General features: G+C 35.7%; 1 protein-coding gene across 4 annotated transcripts; it reads left to right on the forward strand.

The window, feature by feature from the left end:
• Nucleotides 1-342: 342 nt before the first annotated feature.
• Nucleotides 343-11,527, forward strand: LOC107781368 (calcineurin B-like protein 3). 4 transcript variants are annotated; one of them, XM_016602058.2, is made up of 10 exons: nt 352-549; nt 1,432-1,513; nt 1,624-1,772; nt 2,130-2,212; nt 2,379-2,438; nt 2,739-2,847; nt 2,923-2,975; nt 3,167-3,247; nt 11,003-11,115; nt 11,234-11,527. In XM_016602058.2, exons 3-10 carry the CDS (start codon nt 1,655-1,657, stop codon nt 11,289-11,291), a joined length of 675 nt encoding a protein of 224 aa, XP_016457544.1. In that variant the 5' UTR covers nt 352-549; nt 1,432-1,513; nt 1,624-1,654; the 3' UTR covers nt 11,292-11,527. The 4 variants fall into 4 exon arrangements, with proteins under 4 accessions (XP_075097573.1, XP_016457546.1, XP_016457544.1 ...); XM_075241472.1 differs by lacking the exons at nt 11,003-11,115; nt 11,234-11,527 and adding an exon at nt 9,751-9,884 and having other exon boundaries at nt 343-549; XM_016602060.2 differs by lacking the exons at nt 11,003-11,115; nt 11,234-11,527 and adding an exon at nt 3,419-3,751 and having other exon boundaries at nt 343-549.
• Nucleotides 11,528-22,769: the final 11,242 nt, after the last annotated feature.

The following is a 22,769-nucleotide window of genomic DNA, read 5'->3' on the forward strand; positions in this document are numbered from 1 at the left end:
AATTTTTTCTTTTGTAACTGAAATAAATATAATGAGATGTAATAAATAGGATAGAGAATGGTCAATTTCCATTTACTAAACAATTTAAATTTAAATGAAAAGAATGAAAGGGAAAAGACAAAAAAAAAAAAAAAAAAAAAGGAGAAAAAGGATAAATAGGATCATTGTCAAATAGAGGTGCCAAGTCACTTTTTTTTTATAAGTATCGCCGTGTGTTACAAATATAATGGATACCTAAAGTGCTCAATTTTAATAAACATAAGTATTAAAACTGCTCAAATATATATTTTAAAGAATTATTTTAGATCAAAATAAGGAACTCATTTTCTTAAAAAGGAAAAAAAAATACAGAGGGAGTGCTAACATGGAGTATGTTTATTAGGCATGAACAAATGGCCAAAGAGTGAAAAGAAACAAAAGCAAAGAAAAGGAAAGAATCGGTGTCAGAAAAAAATTGACGACCGGGCAAAGAGGAGTGGCCCATATTAGCATCCGTCTCCTTGTTTATCTTATTCATTCATCTGAATCTCTGCGCTCTTCTCTCTTAAGGTAAATCTTTTTTCTCCTTCTCGTTCTGCAATTCGTGATTTTTATTAATTCGAATCCTCATGCCCTGACTTCTCTTCCTTTGTTAGATCTGTTCCCTATTATCATCCTATCGATTCATGCTCCGATTATTTCTTAATTTCTGTCTTTTGTGATTTGATTAATTTCTTGTCGTCGAAGAGGTTTCCACTTTCCAGTATAAATATGTTGTTGAACGGTTATTTTAGGAAAATGCCGTTGCAACGTGAATTTTTAGTAACTGTAATTCCGAAAATGCTAGAAATGTGATGTCCTTCACTTGAGCTCCCATCCTTTCTAATTTATACAAATTTAACAATTGCAAGCTGTAACTGTACTAATTTAACCCCAAAAGTTATAAATTCCCCCCTTTTAATCCTAAGAGAGAATTGGTTGACAAATTGGTATGAGATTTGTCCTAGTCAAATTTCTTATTATCCCTGTCTTTTCTTTAGGGCTGGGTATCGTTAATTCTCTCATTACACCATTAGTACTTAGTAAAGTGCCAGCATGCTGTAATCTAAAATTTATTGATCATGTATGGTTCTGAAATCTATATTGGAACTAAAGCATATGCTTACATAAGCGGACATATTGGGATGTAAGGAAATTGAATTGTCATTTCTGTCGCATCTAGAGATATCAATTTTACAGAATGGCTAAAAGAGTGAAGAGTCTAAGCCAAATTTAACTTAGGCTCAAACCCTTATTTGGTGATGATATTAATAGAAATTTAAATTAGATGTTGAGGGGATTTAGAGGGCTCAAAGCTCTTGGTCTGTATTCTTTTTTTTCTTCTTTTTTATTTGTGTGTTTGAGGGGTTATTGATAGAATTAAGTTTATATTGACATGTATTTTTTTGTCAGATATATAGCTCCAAATTGATCATTTTCAGAAACTCGCAACATTTTACATTCAGATTGGACGATAACAGAGAATGGTCAAAGGGTTAGTTCAATTTGTTTGTTTGTACATATTCTATAATTTCCTCCTGGCACAAATGGCCAGTCAAGATGGTCTCCCACCCTTCCCAGCTTTGATTTTTTTGGGTTGACCAGATATGGAGCATTTTGAAGTAGGGATCATACCATGTTGCAGTGCCTAGACGGTATCAAGCATTTAGGTGCTTCTCTGTCGAAATGTTGTGATCTGGGTAGGCAATCAACGGGCTTTGAAGATCCGGAGATCCTAGCACGAGAAACAGTTTGTATGCTATATGAAAGCTTTGTTAACATCTTAGTTTTGCAATTAGAACGTAAAAAGAAAGATGAACCAAAAACAATTTTTGTCTGGTTACAAGTGTGTCTTTCTGATTGCGTCATATGTAGTCTGTATTTGCATCTTGAAAATTGTATACTAAAAAAAGGTACAAACTTTCTTTATTTCAAAATTTGTTTTGTAGTTTTCTATGTCATATCTGTCAATTTTTTTAAAGTGTTGGCACAAGGATTTGGAATATACAGAGTTGAGATATGCGCATCCTAATCTACTGGTTGTTTATCATATTGACTTTTCTACTAGAATAAATATGGTTTCAACCTGTACAGTCTTATTCTTGCTGCAGTTAGCGTCAGTGAGATCGAAGCTCTTTATGAGCTATTTAAGAAGATCAGCAGCGCAGTGGTTGATGATGGGCTGATCAACAAGGTTTGTGTTTCATCCTTTGTTAAGATTATAACATTGGATATTCTCACTGGTGTGTTTGAGATATAGGTGTTCTAGCAGCATAAGTCTTTTTGGGGTATTATGCATGAATAATCAGTCTTGATTCCAGCAAGGGTCTTTGGATTTTCAAGTTATTACTAAATTGCAGGAAGAATTTCAATTGGCACTATTCAAGACGATAAAAAAGGAAAGCTTGTTTGCCGACAGGGTGCGTTCTTATTGCAAGCTACATTAATGCTTTCATTTTGACTTACCAGAAAAAGTCTTTTCATTTTGAATTGGGGATTACAAATTTTGATAGAGCAAACATTTTTTTCCGTCACTAACCTACACATTTGAAGCTGCAGTTATTTGTTTTTGACAGGTTGACTTTTTACAAGGATGTTTTTCAAATATATCAAATATCATTTTACTTGTTGAAAAATTATTAGCTTGTTAGTTTTGGAGGTTGAATGATAATTACAACCTATCATTTTATTTCTTCCTACTTCGACTCGTCTGATTGCAGGTCTTTGACTTATTTGACACAAAGCACAATGGAATCTTGGGTTTTGAGGAATTTGCTCGTGCCCTCTCTGTTTTTCATCCAAATGCTCCTATTGATGATAAGATTGAGTGTATGTGATATGCTTACATAATAAAAATAGTTTCAATTCGTAATAATGCTGCTTCTAATGGTATTGCTACTGTAGTTTCTTTTCAGCTATACGATCTCAAGCAACAAGGCTTCATTGAGAGGCAAGAGGTAAGTCTATCTTTCATAAGGTGAAGTAATGAAGTACTGAACGTTCCTATATTGTTCTACTTTCTAAATGTCCAGTTTTTAGTTCAGTTGCTCTAGTTAGTGGCAACAAAGCATTCTTGGAAAATAATTTTCTACTTTTTATTGCATTCCTCTAAAGTGCCTGACATAAGTAAAGTATGGTTCCTGTGCAGGTGAAGCAAATGGTGGTTGCTACCCTTGCTGAGTCTGGTATGAACCTATCAGATGATGTCATTGAGAGCATAATTGATAAGGTGCTTCTTCAACCTAAATTTATATACCTTTAATGGTCTATCTTTCATTTGAAGGAGGAGAGCTTCTCATGTTATCATGTACATGAATTCAATAGTGCTTTTGCTTTTTTGTTGTCTCCTTTGCTATCAATTTGTTATAGGTTAGTCCATTTGAATTTTGTCATTTTCTAGGATGATTCTTGGTTACTTAGACCTACAGGGAAAAGAAGCACCCACCAATCCCCTGATGTTTCTTTAAGGATGATGTTTCGATCATAGGCCTACAGGGAAGAGAAGCACCCGAACTCCTAGTTAGAGCCGACTGAAGGCTGAAGCCAACGAAACATGTGTGTTAGCCCCCAAAATTTTGGGTCCCCAATAGACTTATAAGTCATAGGTTGGATTTTCTTTTATAAGATATTGAGTATTTCAAATTAGAAAAGTATTATTTCTTTATTAAAAAAAGGAAAGGTAGCTTCTGGCTTTGTGATTGATGCGACTGTTTGAGCAAAAATTGGAAAGTGAGAACCACTCCCCTAAATTCTTACGCGTGATTTAAACAACTTTTTGGGTTATTTACATTTTGACAAGTGACGACAACATTAGTAGGTTACATACATTATTCTTCTCTTTTTACATTTATCGTAAGAAAATGTGTAATACACTTTTAAATCCCTTTCTTGGTTTCGCCAAGAGACCAGTACTCCATTTTTCTTAATCTTTCTCATAAAAAAACGTGTAGTACACTTTTATACTATCTTCTTGGTTTCTTCGAGATTCCAAGTCTTCAATAAGCTATATTATGCTGTCAAAACTATAGTACTATTGTTTTGTCAAAAACAGGAACGAAAGAGTTTATAGCGCTGCGGTAGCGGAAGCAAAACAAATATGCAGAAGAACATTAACAAAGAATAAAGGATGTAGTGAATTTGAATTACACGGGTTAGAATAATACTAACTCAAATATTTAACCTAACTTGAATGCTTGTTATCACTAGCGATCATTCAAACCCAAAAAAGTCATGGTAGAATCAAAGACAATGTATTAAAGAATATAAACAATCCCAACAAATATAAAAGAACCTATTAATTAATATTCCAAACAAATTCAATCCAGAGAAAGAAATGAAAAAGGAAGGAGAAGAGATGAACTCATATAAAAGATCCTTACCCTAAAGATTCAAGTTGACGTTCAAAAGAATCATGGTATCAATCCTTACACTTATATTCATCAGTATATATTGCCTTTTTAAGTATTTATTATAATTTGAATATGTCAACTAGAATATATGAATATGGTTATACAAAACTCAAAAAAGAAGAAAAGAAGAATTGAAACTTTAACACAGTCCAAGGAACTCCTGATAAATTATTAAATCAGAAAATATGGAAAAATATTATTTGGATGAACAAGTCATTAATTTAGTCGAGTGAGATAATAATAAACTCTAAGTAGAAGAAAAAGTTAGTGAGAAATCTGATTAGGTACTCGAGAAAACCAAGAACTTCTACTAGAATTAAATAATTGCATTCCTAGAACCATAGATTTTCCAACTTTCTCAACAACAAAAAAGATAATCTTAGATTTTCCAATGAGTAATAATTCTAGGATTATGTAATTCCTAGAAATTGAGATTTGCCAAAGAATTTCTTAATTCTAGGAAATGCAATTATATTAATTCATCTCTAAGTTCTTGTTTTTCTTTGAGGATCGATATCAGAATTCTCAGTAACTTCTTCTTAGATTTTATCATGATCTAATTCAAATAGATTAGTAACTTGCTCATCTAAAGAACGTTCTCCCATATTTTTTTTATTTGGTTGTTTATTGTTTGCTAAAAAATTATCAAGTCCCCCTTTTTGGGATTGTATTAAAGTTTCACTTATTCTTTTTTTTTGTTGGGTTTTTGAATAACCAGATTCAATTTTTCTAGTTGACATATTTAAATTCTAATAAATAATCAAAAAGGCAATATATACTTATGAAATAGAAATAGCAAATTTTAGATTAATAGAATCTGACTTAATATTAAAATAACATTTTGATGCATCAATATACTTGCTGTAATGTTGGAAACTTGAGAAAAAACAAAAAAGGATATGCAATATACTTTATTCAATAGTACTCTTCAACTCTTGTTTTTTATAAAACAATAGTATTCTTTTTTGACAATATAGCTGATGGAAGACTTGGATTCTCGGAGAAACCAAGAAAGAGAGTATAAAAGTGTAGTATACATTTTCTAATGAGAAAGATTAAAAAAGAAGAGTTGGACTCTAGGAGAAACCAAGAAAATGAGTTTAAAAGTGTATTGCATGTTTCTTTTACTAATGAGGAAGGTAAAATAGAGAAGAATAATGTAGATACACCAGCGATGATGTCACATGTCAGAATTTAAATAATCCAAAAAGTTGCGTACATTCACATGTAAAGGGTTTAGAGAAGTGATTCTTATTCCCCAATATTTACTCAAACGGTCACATCCATCAGGATACCAAAGCTTATCTTTCCTTTTTAATAAATTGATCTGTTTTGAAATACTCAATATGTTACTAAAAGCCAAATTAATATAAGTCTATTATTGGTAAAAATTGGGGCCCCCAAAATTTTGGGGCCTAAAGCACATGCTTTATTAGCTCCAGCTAACCCTGAGTAACAGTAAACAAGCTAGTGAAGATAGTAAAGATTGGAGAAATCTTAAGCTAAGCTCAAAGTTCATGAAACAATAAATGAGCATATTACTAATATGATTGAATGAATTGAGTTAGAAATAGATTGCACAAAAATAAAACAATTAGACTTCAAATAAAATATCTGATGTTTTTTATAATTTAAAGTTTAAGATCTCTCATTAAAATTTGGTTTTAGGCCACCAATTTTATTGAGGCGCCCCTATTCCTAGTGCCTGACATAATATGGCAAGGTATTTCTTAAGAGCTGATTATTTTTTATTGTTTGGATAATTAGTTGATGGATAACTGATATAAGAGTTCTGGTGTAGTTGCTTGAAGCTTTTATGATAATTATTATTATACATTATTAGGGGCAATTTAGTAACTTCTTTGGATTTATACAACAATTACACTACTTCTATGCCTCAGTAAATGATGGAACATCTGTGTAATACGATGCGTGATACTAGAGAGAGGTCTTCCTTGTCTTTAAAAATCTTTAAGTGGCAAAATTTTTCAATACATCTCCTCCACTCTCTTCCAACAGCCTTACACGATAACTCAAATGCAAATAATAGATTAGATTACATGGTAATGTAAGTCAAACTCTATCATTTGCTGTTGCAACATGGAGAGGAAAGCTTTATTACAAGCCAGAGGAGAAGGCATTTGATGTTATCTGTATTTATGGACCAGAAAAAGGAAGTCAAAGACAGGGGCAGTAGTTACAGTTCTTGGGGAAGGTGTCCCAATTTCACCAGGTTTACCCTAGAAAAACCAAAACAGTTAAGCCTAATGCTATCAATGAGGGATACTCTATTTTTATAATTGTGCTGGTAGACCTACTTTTATGGGAGGTAATTAGACATGGTTTAAAGGAACAAACGGTGGTAGAACATCGATAGTTTATAGATCCTTGTTCTCAAATATATCGGATGAACCTACAAAAACATCAAGCAAAGTGTGCTAAGAGGGTGCTATCTGACCAGTGCTCCATCTCATTGGAGTGTAGAGACTGGATTAAGTGCAAGTCATATTTCAAATTTGAGAACATGTGGATATGTGCAGAGGCTTGTAGAGGAATGGTAGGATTTTTACTGTTCTAATTGTAATGCAACAACAACCCAGTAGAATCTCACTAGTGGGGTTTGGAGAGGGTAGGGTGTACGCAGACCTTACCCCTACCCCGGAGGGATAGAGAGGCTGTTTCCGGGAGACCCTCGGCTCAGAGACAATAGATTAGTAACAACAGCAGAAACCAGAAAAATAGTATCAGCATCGTAAAAGACAACAAATAAATGTAAAGGCCAAAAAAAAAAACAGTGTGAAACACAACAAAAACCGCTTGCAGTCCTAGACAAAACACTATCAGACTAGCCGGCACAACGAGGAGAAACGCTCGACTACCCCCTAACCTACAACTCTAATGCTCGACCTCCATACCTTCCTATCAAGGGCCATATCCTCGGAAATCTGAAGCCGCGCCATGTTCTGCCTGTTCACCTCGCCCAAATACTTCTTAGGCCGCCCTCTACCTCTTCTCGTACCTGCCAGAGCCAACCGCTCACACCTCCTAACCGGGGCATCTAAGCAGGGGCGGCCCAACCCTAAAGCAAGTTAGGCCCCAAATATTTAAGGGCCCCAAAATTACTAGTATTTCTCTATATATATAGTAGTATATTATTTATATAATTATCTTTTATTATTGATAAATTTATTTCTTTATTGTCATATTAATTTTTAATAACTCGATTTCTTCCTCTAATTAATATAACTAAAATAGTTTTCTTTCAATCTTATTTTACTTTTTTACTTAATTATATTTCTCTATTCATTAGTTGGTCACGTAACTATATCTAATAATCTAACTTATTATTTATTTTCCTTACATAAATTATTCTCTCTCCGTCCCAATTTATATGAAAGTGTTTGCATGGACATGGATTTTATGAAATAAAGGAAGGCTTTTGAAACTTGTAATCTTAAATAAATCATAGAAGTTTTTGGGCTAGAAATCATCTCATTAATGGTAAAAAGAAAAATCTAAAGTTGAATTGTTACCAAATATAGAAAGGGACTTACTAAAAAAAGGAATCATTTATGTTTTCTAGGTTCACCAATTTTAGTTGTGATGCAATCAACGTTAAATTCATTTAATTTTCTTTATTTTATAAAACTAAGTTCTCATTTTTTTAATTCCACATCCTCACTTGTCTAATTTTTTTAAAAACGATGTTCATTATATATATTAAGGCCTCTTATTAAGATTTTGCTTTAGGCCTCCGATGAGCTTGGGCCGCCCCTGCATTTAGGCTCCTCCTACGCACGTGCCCGAACCATCTAAGCCTCGCTTCCCTCATCTTGTCGTCCAAGGGAGCTACGCCACCCTCTCCCAAATATCCTCATTCCTAATCTTATCCATCCTAGTGTGCCCGCACATCCATCTCAACATCCTCATTTCTGCTACTTTCATCTTCTGGATATGTGAAATCTTGACTGGCCAACACTCAGCTCCATATAACATGACCGGTCTAACCACCGCTCTATAGAACTTACCTTTAAGTTTCAGTGGCACACTCTTGTCACACAGGACTGCAGACGCTAACCTCCATTTCATCTAATCGTAATGCGACATTCATAATCATAACTTTGATCTCTAAGAAGAACTTAGCTATACGACTAAGAAACTTCAGACCCTTAAGTCTCTTAGGAATTGTATATAAGATCATTACAGATGTGTTCAATGCGAGATTAGAAGCAGTAATTGATAATGAAAATGCTTTTGTACAATGAAGAAAGATCATGGATGCTTTTTTGGTTGCAAATGAAAGCTCGAACACTAGATAAAGACAAGGTGGCAAGAACCCTTTGTAAACCAGATTTGAATATTTAAATCTGTGATTTTTGCTTACTGTTTGAAACTATGAGATTTGTGAGAAAATGAATAAAGTGGATGGAAAGTAGTATCTCATCTCTCCGATTCTCTAGCTTAAAAACCCTCTTTCTTTTGTTATTGGAAGTGGAAGATTAAACAGAGCTGTCTCAGCTGATATACATAAAGACTTCATAGATTTGTACTACAAACCCTTTGAGGCAATATCCACTGCATGTTAATCTAGTAAAAAATTGTCTTTTTCCAGTTAATGAAATGAATATGGAGTAACATACACTCCTTGGCAGAAAATTTTAAGGTCCCAAGTGGAAGAGTTTTCTATTGCATATCTGAGAGCACCCTGAGGGCAAAACACAGAAAATCAGTACTCTGGCAGAATATGGTGGAGAAATGGGAAAAGAGGCTGGTCGCTATAAAAAGCGATACTTATCATTAGGCAGTAGACTAGCTCTTATTGATAGTGTGCTTGATGCGATCCTCGCATGTCTTTACACCCAATCTCTGCAAATATGGTAAAGCAACTAGACAAATTAAGAAAAGACCGAGGGCAACTCAGAAAGGCACGGATTATACCTAGCAAATTGTCCCATAGTAATGTTGCATTAAAGATGGGGTTGTACGGGGGATAAAAATTTGAAGCTGCATAGCATTAGGCTTCTCGTAAAATGGCTATGTTGATTTAACACTGAAAAAGAAGTAATATGGAGGAGTAATTATACCAAGTACAGAATGGAAAACACAATCGAGCTAATAGCAAGGTCCCATGGAATGTCATTCCTGAGGTACATAAGTAGTTACCGAGAGGAAGTCTTTAAAAATGTATAAATGATTGTTAGGAATTAGGATGGAGGCAAAACGGTGAATAGACCCATAGGGAAATAGACCCATAGGGAAAACGGTGAATAGACCCATCGATAGATCAGATTCATCTGAATCAAACTTTTCCTGATTTGCACAGCACAGTACTGAATCAAGAGACAATTGCAGACAAACGAATGAGCGGACGCTAAACTCTAGGAGAAATTTTTGAATGGGAGAGAAGAAGAGCACAATTGCTGGAAATGGAGGAGTCACGAACTTGACAGAAAGATTATTGATGTAAAAAATATTTTTCTATGGAAGGTGAATATCTCAACTAAGTCCCAGTATACTTTATTAAGAAGATCATTGAATGTAAAACATAGTTTTCTATGGAAGGTGAATAAATATGCATGACACAAGTTAAAACTTGTCAAAACAAGTCCAGTCCACCAGTCACCTATTTGTACATTGCAATTATGCCTGGGAAATGTGGTTGTGTTCCTGAATGTACTTTGGGTGCAACTTGTGACAAGAGGATGCTGTGAATACTTGGCACGGATAGAGAGTAAAAAAGCAGCTTAGATACATTTGGAACACTTCCCTATGTCATTATAGAGAGACATAAACAGTAGGTGCCTTGAGAATATATAAACAGGCTTGTCTTGTGCTTGTGAAAGTGAGTTTTACAAATGGTGCAATTCAAATATAAAAATGATTTATATATTTTTGGTGCTCTTCTTGAGTTTTTAAGATCTAAGCGAATCAAGGTCCTTTCCTGTACATTTGTTTTTGATAACCGAGAAATCCCCGAGGGCTAGCAGCACACGATTTGAGACTTGGTGGATAACGTGTCTGTCCCTCTATCTTTCTCTACTTAAATACTAGGCTTTTGTTTGCGGCCGGGCCTAAAGCCGTGACATGCGCTTAACCCACACATCATGTGTGGCGTTCTTAGCACTAGACCAAAGCCTTGAGGCTCTACACATGGAGCAATTCAGATATGAACATGATGTAAATATTTTTTGTGCACTAAAAGGATGTAAATATTAGCACCTTCTTGGTCCAGATCTATTAATCACTTTCTTATAAGAAAAAAGAAGGGGTGGAAACCATCTAGATTTAGTTTTTCAAGTAGACCTGATACTAATAGTGAATTTGTAGAACTGGATCTGTACCAACAAATTCCATGTGCAGTAAAAGTAGTTTAGGATCATCAAGGATATCTGTGTTTGGGAATTGCTCATTTATTTGACTGGTATTTCTGTCGATGTCTGAATTGGATATATGCAAATGGATCTGGACGTCGTCGTGTTTCTAGTTCATTCTTCTCCCCCCTGCCCCCTCTTTTATCCCGTGGTAGAGTTTCTCTTGAATTCTACTGTTTAGTTAATGCATATCTTCTTTGTCAGACTTTTGAAGAAGCCGATACTAAACATGACGGAAAGATTGATAAGGAGGAATGGAGCAGTTTGGTCGTGCAACATCCTTCACTTTTGAAGAATATGACTCTCCAATATCTCAAGTGAGTGGCACATTGGATCTTGACATTACTCCACTAATTATCACATTTTCAAATTGTGATATTGTCCATATTATGTTCATGGCATCGATTGGCTCAAAAATCTTCCTCGTTTAAACAGGGACATTACGACTACATTCCCGAGCTTTGTCTTTCATTCCAGAGTTGAGGATACCTGATTTGAGATGGACAGGCGGAAGTTGTTTAGGGAAGTGCTTTTGCTACATTTTTTTTTCTTCTGCCTTCTGGGGAATTGCAATTGCGATACTGTGTTTCGCTCTTCTTCTTTTCCCGTTTCATATTTCAAGATTTTCATGATTTGTTATTCTTTTTGAGTATAGTGGTTCTATACTACCATTCAGTTGTGTTGTGTATGCATCTACTTGGTGAATAGTGCACGTCAGTTTTGTTAAGATTATGTTTAGGGTCATGCAGCTATTTAATACGTGCAAAGCAATCAAGTACTTGCCCAATTAGTATTGTGAAATTACTCAATGGCATATAGCTTAAAATTAGGCTACGAGATCACTTAAACTAGTGTTAGGCAACTATGCGATTTATATATTGTAATTAGGCAAGCAACTTGACATTTATCTATTTATTTTTTGGTGCATCCATTGCTTGGACTATGAATTGTAGCGAGTAACATCTATAAACGCACAAATATACATTTTAACATACTCAACTTCTTAATATTTATGTTGTATTTGTTTAGTATTAAAATCTCTATGATCTTACAGGATGTCTAATTTTTTTACCTGCCAACCAGACATTCAGTTCTAATCCTTGGTACACTGACAAGAAAAAAATGTTGTAATGTCGTGTGTTTTTGTTGTTGCGCAATCTTGGTCATTTTGATGATCCCAAGTTAGAGAGCATGCCTTACTCTAATAGGGGGGCGTAGAGTTTCTAAGTGAAGGCAAGTGTAATTATATATGAAATATCCTAGTTGTCAGTGAACCTGCCAAAAAGTCCTTAAGAAAGCTGACTAAAGGCTATTTCATAACCGACTCTTGTTGCTGAGTCGAGGGGGCATGGCTTGTACCAGGTTCTAAGAGAGTTTTATTTGAGCAAGCGGTCTTTCTATCTTTTTGGGTTGCATGCCCAAGACAATGCTTTTTGTAGATTGAGATGGATTGATCTTCGCTATCGTGCCTCTTCCTTGTACCAGTTGCTGTTGGGGCAGTGCTTAATATGAGTTTTCTCCTGCCCCAGCTTCGAGGTTCCCATCAATTGATTACAAGAGGTTTCTATCATTGAACTTGCTTATGTTTCCCTTTGATCGAGTGCTATTTCTATAAAGAAGATTGAGTAGGAAAATATTGAATTGGCTTCAATCGAGATTGCCTCGACTTTTTAGGCACACGAGAAAGCGGCCTAACATCTTTTCAATTGAAATCCCAATCAAAGATAAGTTCTACCAAAGTTAGAGAGCTTATTGACTGTTTATGTCTAAGCTTATCTGGATTTGCAGCTTCCCTATGTTCAATTTTACCGAAATTTCATCTCAAATTTTGGGAAAATTCTTGCATGATTGCTGTCTCAGCATATAACCATTTCAGCCTTCAAAAAGTTCGTTAATCAACTTAAATTGAAGCTGTCTTGCCCTTTCTTTTTATTTTTATTTGCAAATAAAATGTCAGAAGCTTCGTATTGCAAGCACCGAAAAAATTATGTGGCATTTGCATTTATACCCGCTTTTTGGGTCACGTTTTAACTTATACTCGATTTGCAAAAAAAATTGCAAGCTTACCCACTTTTCGCGTTACTTCAGGCAGACGGGCCTGAAGTAGCAAAAAATTTTGCCTGAAGTGTAGCAAAACTTTAGATATTTTTGCATGAAATTTGGCATGACTTGCAAAGGCAATCACGCAAACTTCAGTTCATAGTGCAAATGGCAAAACTTCAGTTCAATAAAACAACATGAACTTAAGCATTCTAGTAGCGGAAGTTGTGTTCTGTAGTTGCTGAACTTCAGCATGTTTTAGCTGAAGCTGTCCTGTATTTGCTGAACTTCAGCATGTTTTAGCTGAAGCTTTGTTATGTTTGTGATGAACTTCAGGGCTGAAATTTGTTTTGTATTTGCTGAACTTCAGCATTCTAGGGGCTGAAGTTTTTGTTTATATTTGCTGAACTTCAGCATTCTTAGAGCTGAAGTTCTAAAACAACAATGACAAGTTGTCATTAAGATCCAGTTGGTAACTACTATTTATTATATATTTTAGCCTTAAAATAATGGAATTATCAGGAAATTTGAAAAGCAACACTCATATAAAACAAGACCATTAGTAAAATCACAGGGAATCAATTCGTGCTTTCGTGTTTCGGTAGCAATTAAAATTAGAATTCTTCAGCATTCAGAAAACGAAGGAGGAGCTGAAGTTGTTTAAACAGTGGGTACAAGTTAAAACTTTTTAAAAAAATGGGTATAGGTTAAATGGGGGCGACCAAATAGGTGCCCGTGCAATTTTTACAAAAATTAATCAGTAGCTTTTGTTTTTTGAAAACTCGGATGAGCTTCCAAATACTCTTTTTTACAATTTTAACTTCAAATACTTGTCACACCTCCTTTTTCCACAGGGAATGGTGCCAAAGGAGTTTTTCCAATTTAAGTGACATTAATCGAAATGGGATTATTTATTAGATTCAGAGCCGCCACTTAAGATAATTTCTGGTGTCCCAAGTCACCGGTTTATTTAAAATCCCAAATCGAGGAAATTTGATTCTGTTTTACGGTCCGCGAACACAGAAGACTGGGTAAGGAATTCTGTTAACCCGAGAGAAGGTGTGAGGCACTCTCGGATTCCGTGGTTTTAGCACGGTCGCTTTAATCATACCTGGCTTAATTAAATTATTTAATTACTCATTTTAGAACCTATGTACGTTTACCTTTTTACCGCTTTTAATTGCTTGATTATTCATAATTATGAAATTATCTTGAAACGAATCACGCGTACATATATTCGTTTTGTTTGGTGGGTTAAGAATCATGCCGCGCATGCGTGTACACAATTACTAACGCTTTATTATTATCAAGATTGTTTGGCCAAAGTCGCGCGAACGCGTACCTTGATTTCTTTTGGGAATCATAATTATGTCACGCGAACGTGTACACAATCATGATAATAGATTAAGTGCCTAAAGTATTCTATGAATTAAGAATTATTTTTCCTAAAAAAAAAAAGAAGTTTTGATATTATTGTGAAGCTAAAGTTATGGACGAGAAAGGTGATGTAATTTAGCTATGAATTATTGAAGAGTGAATTACACGTGTGAATTATTACTTCGAAACCGGAAATAATTTATTTGGCCCAATGAATTCATAATACCTACAGTTCATAATACCTTCACGCAGTAAATTATTACTAAATTCATAATTTGTTTAGTAATTTATTGCTAAACTTAACAAATCATAATACCTACAGATTTTGTTTTAGACTAAACTAGCTAAATACTCCAACTAGCGTCACGTTAATACTTAATGAATTCAAAAAAAAAAAAAAAAAAAATCATCCCAAACAAATCTACTGCATGACATAAAAAAAAAAAGAAACTAACTAATGACCTAAATTATCAAATAAAGCCAACACCCAATATTTAATTTAATATATTTAACCAGTCAAAAGTTTTTAGCTCCTTCTTTCTCAACAGTAGCTATCCAAGACCAAAATATCATACAATTTAATAACTGTACAATGGAACTTATTACCCCATATTTATTCTTCTATGGTTGACGCTACAAACATTATGAGACTTGTGAAACAAAATAAATTTTAACTTCACGCCTTATCTTTAAACAATTCAAATATCCAAATTCACACGCTAATCGCAATAACAAACACCAAAATACATGAAAAATGGCCAGTAACAGGTAAAATGATGAATTTGAAATAAGAGTTAATAAAGTGAGGTAGAAGACATATAGTAATTTTGAAATCCTTTAAATTATCTTCAAGCCTACAATTCTAGAGAAAATAGTACAAAATTCTCATCATTGATTTCTTTAGCTTACGAAACCGGCCAGGAGCGAACATTTGCTTCTTCTTTTAACAAAATTTTACATCACACTAATTTAAGCAAAGATATAAGACAGAAAAGAAAACAGACGAGGGGAGTGCAGTAAAAGGCATCAATGAGATCTCGATATGAACTCTCAAATTTGAGATGAATAAACTAGAATAAAAAGTACCATATTACTGCATACAACTCAGACATTTAAACCATAAAAAATTTACAATGAATACTACTAAAAATGAGAATCCAGACTAACTTTGAAAGCAGAATTTTTTTTTCAATAATATAAGGAATATCCGCAAATACAACTCCAATGTCCCAACAATTTCAATTCGAACGAAGATGCAACAAGAATCCGAAGATTGCTAACCACAAAATAAGCTTGATCAGCAACCACAAACCCAACCTAGAACTCAGATATATTCGTGGGTGCTTAGCTCTTTTTTCCAAATCTCCCTCCCTCTCTTCCTCCTTTTTTTTCTTTTTATAGGGAATAATATTAGTAGTATTTTTTTTTGTTTCTCTCATTTGGAGTGGGGGAACGTGGTTCATATATTGTGTGTGCAGATGGAGATGTGAGGCAGTGGGGTGAGATGTGAGGGAAGTTGGGGGAAGTGGGGAAGTTGGGAATTGGGTAAGATCTCTTTTTTTTTTATTAAAAATATGTTATTTTATTTACTTCTTTTATTTAAAGAAAAGGTAAGGTAAAATACATAAATAAAAATATGAACCCACTTCTTTTAGACTAAGAAAAATATAAGAAAATTAAATATTTGCATATAATTTAAATAATACTAAGAAAAGATACCATATCATACTTATTTATTCTAATTAAAAGAAACCAAATATTTTTTGTAAATTTTCTTTTCTCTTGTAAATAGAAATAAACTTAGACCCTAAGAATGTGAATATTTTTTTTTAGTTTTTAATATTTATTTTTTCAAATAAAACCTATTAAGAGTAAGATAAAAGTTTAAAATATTAAGATTAGACCTAAAAGAAATATTTTACACTAAAATAATATCGAATTTGGGTGCGGTCAAAAATTAGGTGTTCACAGCATGCCCCTCTTTGCTTGGAAATATGAAGAGTTTTCAGGAAAAGAAAATGAACAATGTGACTGATTTTTGACCTCACTATTATTTAAAAGGGAAAAGAAGTTAAAAGAAAAAGATGTACCGAGCCTTGATTTTAGGCAGCCTACATATCCCGGGTTATAAGGGAATCAGGTCACGTGTAGTTCAAGTGGAAGAAGAGTGATGGAGTATGCTTAGATGGAGAATCGAGCGAAGTTCCGTTGAGGTTCCGATCCGCGGTTCCTACTATTACAGGAAAACGAATAGAAAATTACATACTCTTGAAGTCTAAGAGTTATAAAATTCCTATCTAAAAGTCGTCTGGAGTCTAGTCTTGATTCTTGAGTTGCTTATCCCATTGACTTTAGACTGAAACTTGATGCTCTCGATGCAACATACTATGAAATATTCTCACAAGCTTGTTTCTTGATCTGATAATGAGAAGATGGATCTTGAGACCCTATGTCTTCGCACGCATTATGTCAAAGTTGGTTGCGGCTGGTGTTGAGATCAAACGTTCCACTTTCTCTGGCGAGAGCTAGAGTTTTTTCTTGCACATCTAATCCGTACTTTGCATAAAAATCTACAAGCCATGAGAAACAAACAAAACGAACAAAAATTTTTTGCCCCAGTTTGCACTAGGAAATTTTTGTGAGTTATTGAAAATACATTAAACTATCTTTGCTATTGCAGAATAAAGAATTGAAAAAGATGTGTTTTTTTTTATAATAGGGGATGCCATGCCCTATGTTAATAAGATGGAAGGCAACCAGGGGATGCAGTACCCTGTGTTGACAATGAGATGAGGCTCATGGTGTCTAGGATGCTACTAGGGAATGTCGTACCCTATGTTTGCAATAAGAAATACAACCAGGGGGTGTAGTACCCTGTGTTTGGCAATAAGATGAGGCTCGTGGCTTTCGGAGATGCTACTAGGGAATGTTGTACCCTATGTTGGCACTAAAATACAACCAAGGGATGTAGTACCATGTGTTTGTGATAATATAAGACTCGTGGCACTCTGGGATGCTACTAGGGAATGTCGTACCCTATGTTGGCACTAAAATGTAACCAGGGGATGTAGTACCCTGTGTTTGGCAGTAAGATGAGGCTCGTGGCACTCTGAGATGCTACTAGGGAATGTCGTACCCTATGTTAGCAATGAGAAATGCAACCGGGGGATGTAGTACCATGTGTTGGCAATAAGGTTAGGCTCGTAGCCCTCGGGATGCTACTAGGGAATGTCGTACCCTATGTTTGCAATAAAAATGAGGCTCGTAGCACTCTAAGATGCTACTAGGGAATGCCGTACCCTATGTAGGCAGAATGTAATGCAATCAGGGGATGTAGTACCCTATGTTGGTGATAAGATGAGGCTCGTGGCACTCTGGGATGCTACTAGGGAATGGCGTACCCTATGTAGGCAATAAATAATGCAGCCAGGGGATGTAGTACCCTATATTGAAGATAGGGTATTGATTCCCTATAATGAAACTAAAAATAACATGATTACATGTATATTAGGAGAAAATCAAGGATTTGAGAACTTCACTTGGTGGTGTTTGTCTTTTCACGAACTGTTTCCTAAAATTGTTATGTTCCTGTTCTAAACAAAGAAGGATTTGTTAGTTTTAAAATGGTGGTCGGTTTGTGGCCTTGATTTCTTGGGCGACTTGACCTTGCGTCTATTACACTTGTTAGAAAAACTGACTCCGTCGATGATTGTACAAATTGCATGGAGATTCTGTCTTTTCTTTCTGGAGATCTTCTTTCTCAACATCAAAACCTAACCATTTTGCGCCTATCACCATTTGTGTTCATGGTGCAAACAACCTTGCTTCCCAAAAATCTTTTAACTGAGTAATTTTTGTTGACCCTTGGAATATTATTTAGTCCTTCCAGCCTTTTTCTCGTCAAGGAAAATCGCAGATGGCTTTATGCATTTTCCTATACGGTTTATGCCCAGCAATCTTTGCTTTATATAACGGGGAAACTGTAACCAATTTTGCGGCCTTTTCTTTGCTTTGCTTTGACAAGATTATACTGAAAGGGACTCAAAAAAATAATGCGAAAGAAAACAAGAAGGTGACCTAATAGATATTACAACTTAATCAAGAAGTGTCCCTTTCAGAAGAAAAAATAAGAAAGGACTTATCTGAAGGAAATATGTTGACTTCAATGAACATGACATGCACTTTGGATTGGATGCCCGATCCGTTTGAACCGTCTAATTCTCGAAATCTGTTGTAAACTTCACTTTGAAACTGAGTTCTTTGTCTTAACCATGCTTGTGTCGGGATATACGAAGCCTTAAATCGATCAATGATGCCCTTTTGGGTTTTCACCAATTGACCTCTCTCATTTGTCTTTCTCTCAACTCACCATTGCCTTATAGTGCCCGTAAGGGATTTTACCAATAAGACTCTCTCATTTATTTTTCTCTCTTTACAATGACTGAGGCATCACCCGTAGTATACTGACTTAGCATTCTCGAAAGTTGATCAGAAAGTCTTAGCAGGGAAAGGTAAAAATAAATATTCAACTGAATTACAACTTTTGGACCCATTTTGATGGAACAACCATCGAAAATAAAATAAAACCATGCCCCAGTTTATTTGAATACTTGGGACATGTGGATTTTTGTTTTGGTGTGACCGAACCCCAGAGTGAGGCTACCTACGTATCCTTTCGGAATCAGGTCAGACGTAGTTCAATGACATGAACTTGTTTTGATGATTTTTTTTTTTTTTTGAGTTTTCTTTCTTCTTTTTTTTTTCTTTTTTCTTTTAAGTACATTGGTTCCAAAAGAGGGGAAAACAAAGAAATATAAACAAGGCTTTAAAGGGATAACTAGGGTTGACCAGTGTTTGGGTAGCGAGAATGATAGCCTTTCGTCATCCCAACCTGAGAATGCTAAATATAAGAATGCCCCAACAGAGCCATGTCAGACATAGTATCTCTTGACCGCATCTGCATTGACGGATATATCAGTCACCTTTCCTTCTATATCTGCCAAGTGTAGAGCTCCTTTTGACAATACTTTCTTGACGAGGTAAGGACCTTGCCAATTCGGGGCGAACTTTCCTTTTGCTTCTTCCTGGTGCGGAAAAATACATTTCAAAACAAGTTGTCCTACCTCGAATTTTCTTGGGCGCACTTTCTTATTGTAAGCGCGTGCCATTCTTTGTTGGTATAACTGACCAAAACAAACTGCCGCCAAACGCTTTTCATCAATCAAATTCAACTGTTCCAATCGGGACTTCACACATTCAGTGTCCTCAATCCCTGCTTCAACAATGATTCAGAGAGAGGGAATCTCAATTTCAGCAGGTATGACCGCTTCAGTTCCATAAACCAATAAGTAGGGCGTTGCACCAACTGATGTACGGACAGTTGTCCGGTATCCCAAAAGAGCAAAAGGCAGTTTCTCGTGCCATTGTCTAGACCCTTGGATCATCTTCCTAAGAATCTTCTTGATATTCTTATTTGCAGCTTCAACAGCTCCATTAGCTTTGGGACGGTAAGGAGTAGAATTGCGATGCTCAATTTTAAATTGTTCACATACCTCCTTCATCAGATGACTATTCAAATTAGCAGCATTATCTGTAATAATGGTTTTTGGAATACCGAAACGACAGATAATGTTGGAGTGAACAAAGTCTACTACTGCTTTCTTGGTAACTGCTTTCAATGTAATAGCTTCCACCCATTTGGTAAAGTAATCAATTGCAACCAAGATGAATCTGTGCCCATTTGAAGCTTTTGGCTCGATTGGGCCAATGACGTCCATTCCCCAAGCAACAAAAGGCCAAGGAGCCAACATAGGATACAACTCTGAAGGAGGCGAGTGAATCAAATCACTGTGAATCTGACACTGGTGGCACTTGCGAACAAAACGAAAGCAATCTCGTTCCATAGTAAGCCAATAATATCCTGCCCGAAGGATTTTCTTTGCTAGAACATATCCATTCATGTGCGGGCCACAAACTCCCGAATGTACCTCATTCATAATTATTTCAGCTTCTTTGGCATCCACACATCTCAACAAATTCAAATCCGGAGTTCTTTTGTATAGGATTTCCCCACTCAAAAAGAAACCATTAGAGAGTCGCCTAACAGTTCTCTTTTGATCCCTATTAGCATGTTCCGGATATTCTCTTGTTTTCAGAAACTGTTTAATATCACGATACCATGGTTCACCATCTGGTTCTGCATCAATTGTACTGCAATAACCATGTTGATCCCGAATTTGAATTTCTAATAGGTCAATGTGAGTATTACCCGGATATGGAAGCATTGAGGCCAGGGTGGCCAAGGCATCAGCTAATTCATTGTGAAACCTGGGAATGTACCTGAATTCGATGGACTTGAACCTTTTGATAAGATCCTCCACACATTGTCTATATGGAATGAGCTTGATGTCTCGAGTCTCCCAATCACCTTGAGCCTGCCGAATAAGCAAATCTGAATCTCCCATCACCAACAATTCATGCACATTTAGGTTTATTGCTATGTTCAGACCCATGATGCAAGCTTCATATTCTGCTGTGTTGTTTGTACAGAAAAAACGAAGTCGCGCCGTGGCAGGGTGATGTTGCCCAGTAGGTGATACCAGAATTGTCCCAATCCCTACGCCTTTGATGTTGACAGTCCCATCAAAGTATAGTTTCCAAATTTGACTGTCATCTTGGACTACTTCTTCAACTAAATTACCTCTTCATCTGGGAAATATGTGTTCAAAGACTCACACTCATCATCAACCGGGTTTTCTTCCAGATGATCAGCCAAAGCTTGTGCCTTCATGGCAGTGCGAGTGACATAAACAATATCAAACTCTGTGAGCAAGATTTGCCATTTTGCTAATTTGCCAGTTGGCATCGGCTTCTGAAAGATGTACTTCAGGGGATCCATTTGGGATATGAGGTAAGTTGTATAGGCCAAAAGATAATGCCTAAGCTTCTGGGCGACCCAGGTTAAAGCGCAACATGTTCTTTCCAAAAGAGTGTATTTGGCCTCATAAGTGGTGAACTTTTTGCTCAAATAATATATTGCTTGTTCTCTTTTGCCTGTGACATCATGTTGACCCAGAACACAACCAAAGGAACTATCCATTACTGACAGATATAAAAATAGAGGCCTACCAGGTTCCGGCGGGACCAAAACAGGGGGATTTGACAAATATTCCTTGATCTTATCAAAAGCTTCTTGGCACTCATCTGTCCACTTGATAGCGGCGTTCTTTTTCAACAACTTAAAAATAGGCTCACATGTTGTTGTAAGCTGCGCGATGAACCTGCTGATGTAATTCAACCTCCCGAGTAAACTCATGACTTCTGTTTTGTTCTTCGGGGGAGGCAGCTCTCAAATGGTTTTTATCTTGGAGGGATCTAACTCAATGCCTCTTCGACTAACTATAAAACCCAAAAGCTTCCCAGAAGGAACTCCAAATGCACATTTGGCTGGATTGAGTTTGAGATTGTACCTTCGTAGCCTTTCAAAGAACTTTTTCAAGTCTTGCACATGGTCAGCTTGTGTTCTCGACTTAATGATCACATCATCAACATACACTTCAATCTCTTTGTGCATCATGTCATGGAACATGGTAGTCATGGCTCTCATGTAAGTTGCCCCTGCATTCTTCAAACCAAATGGCATAACCCTATAACAATAAGTTCCCCATGGAGTTGTGAAGGCGGTCTTTTTTGCATCTTCTTCATCCATCAGAATTTGGTGATATCCGGCATAACAATCCACAAAAGATTGGATCTCATGTTTAGCGCAATTGTCAATAAGGATATGAATGTTGGGTAAGGGAAAGTTGTATTTTGGACTTGCTTTGTTTAAATCCCTATAGTCAACACAAACTCTGATTTTCCCATCCTTCTTTGGCACTGGCACAACATTTGCTAACCATGTAGTGTATCGGACGACCCTGATCACATTTGCACTTAGTTGCTTCGTGATTTCTTCTTTAATCTTATCACTCATGTCTGTTTTAAACTTCCTTTGTTTTTGTTGGATTGGTGGAAAATTAGGATGTGTGGGAAGCTTATGGACCACTAGATCGGCACTCAAACCCGGCATGTCATCATACGACCAAGCAAATACATCTCTATACTCAAACAAAACTTGAATTATGGCATCTCTCGTCTTTTGTTCAGTATGAATGCTTATTTTTGTTTCTCTGATTTCTTCAGGACTTCCCAGGTTAATTGCCTCAGTTTCATTTAAGTTAGGCTTAGGCTTATTCTCAAATTGATCCAATTCCCTTTTTATTTCTCTAAAAGCCTCATCTTCGTCATACTCAACTTCTTGATTTATTATTTCGAGATTAGACAGCTTTTTAAGATCTGGGCATGAATTCCGCGTGCATGTCATGTTTTTAAAGCCAGCACTATCGAAACTGAAAATGATAAGAAATTAACAAAAATTAGGAAAATAAAAAGATAGAATTTTACTACGAAAATGGAACTTCATTTCATTGAATTTGAAAGGATAGAAGGGTTAACATCACAGCAAAGCAATTAAACTAACATATCTGGATTACAACCCTTAAAATAATCCAAA

Source organism: Nicotiana tabacum, chromosome 21, assembly GCF_000715075.1.
Source record: "Nicotiana tabacum cultivar K326 chromosome 21, ASM71507v2, whole genome shotgun sequence".
NCBI classification, from domain to species: Eukaryota; Viridiplantae; Streptophyta; class Magnoliopsida; order Solanales; family Solanaceae; genus Nicotiana; species Nicotiana tabacum.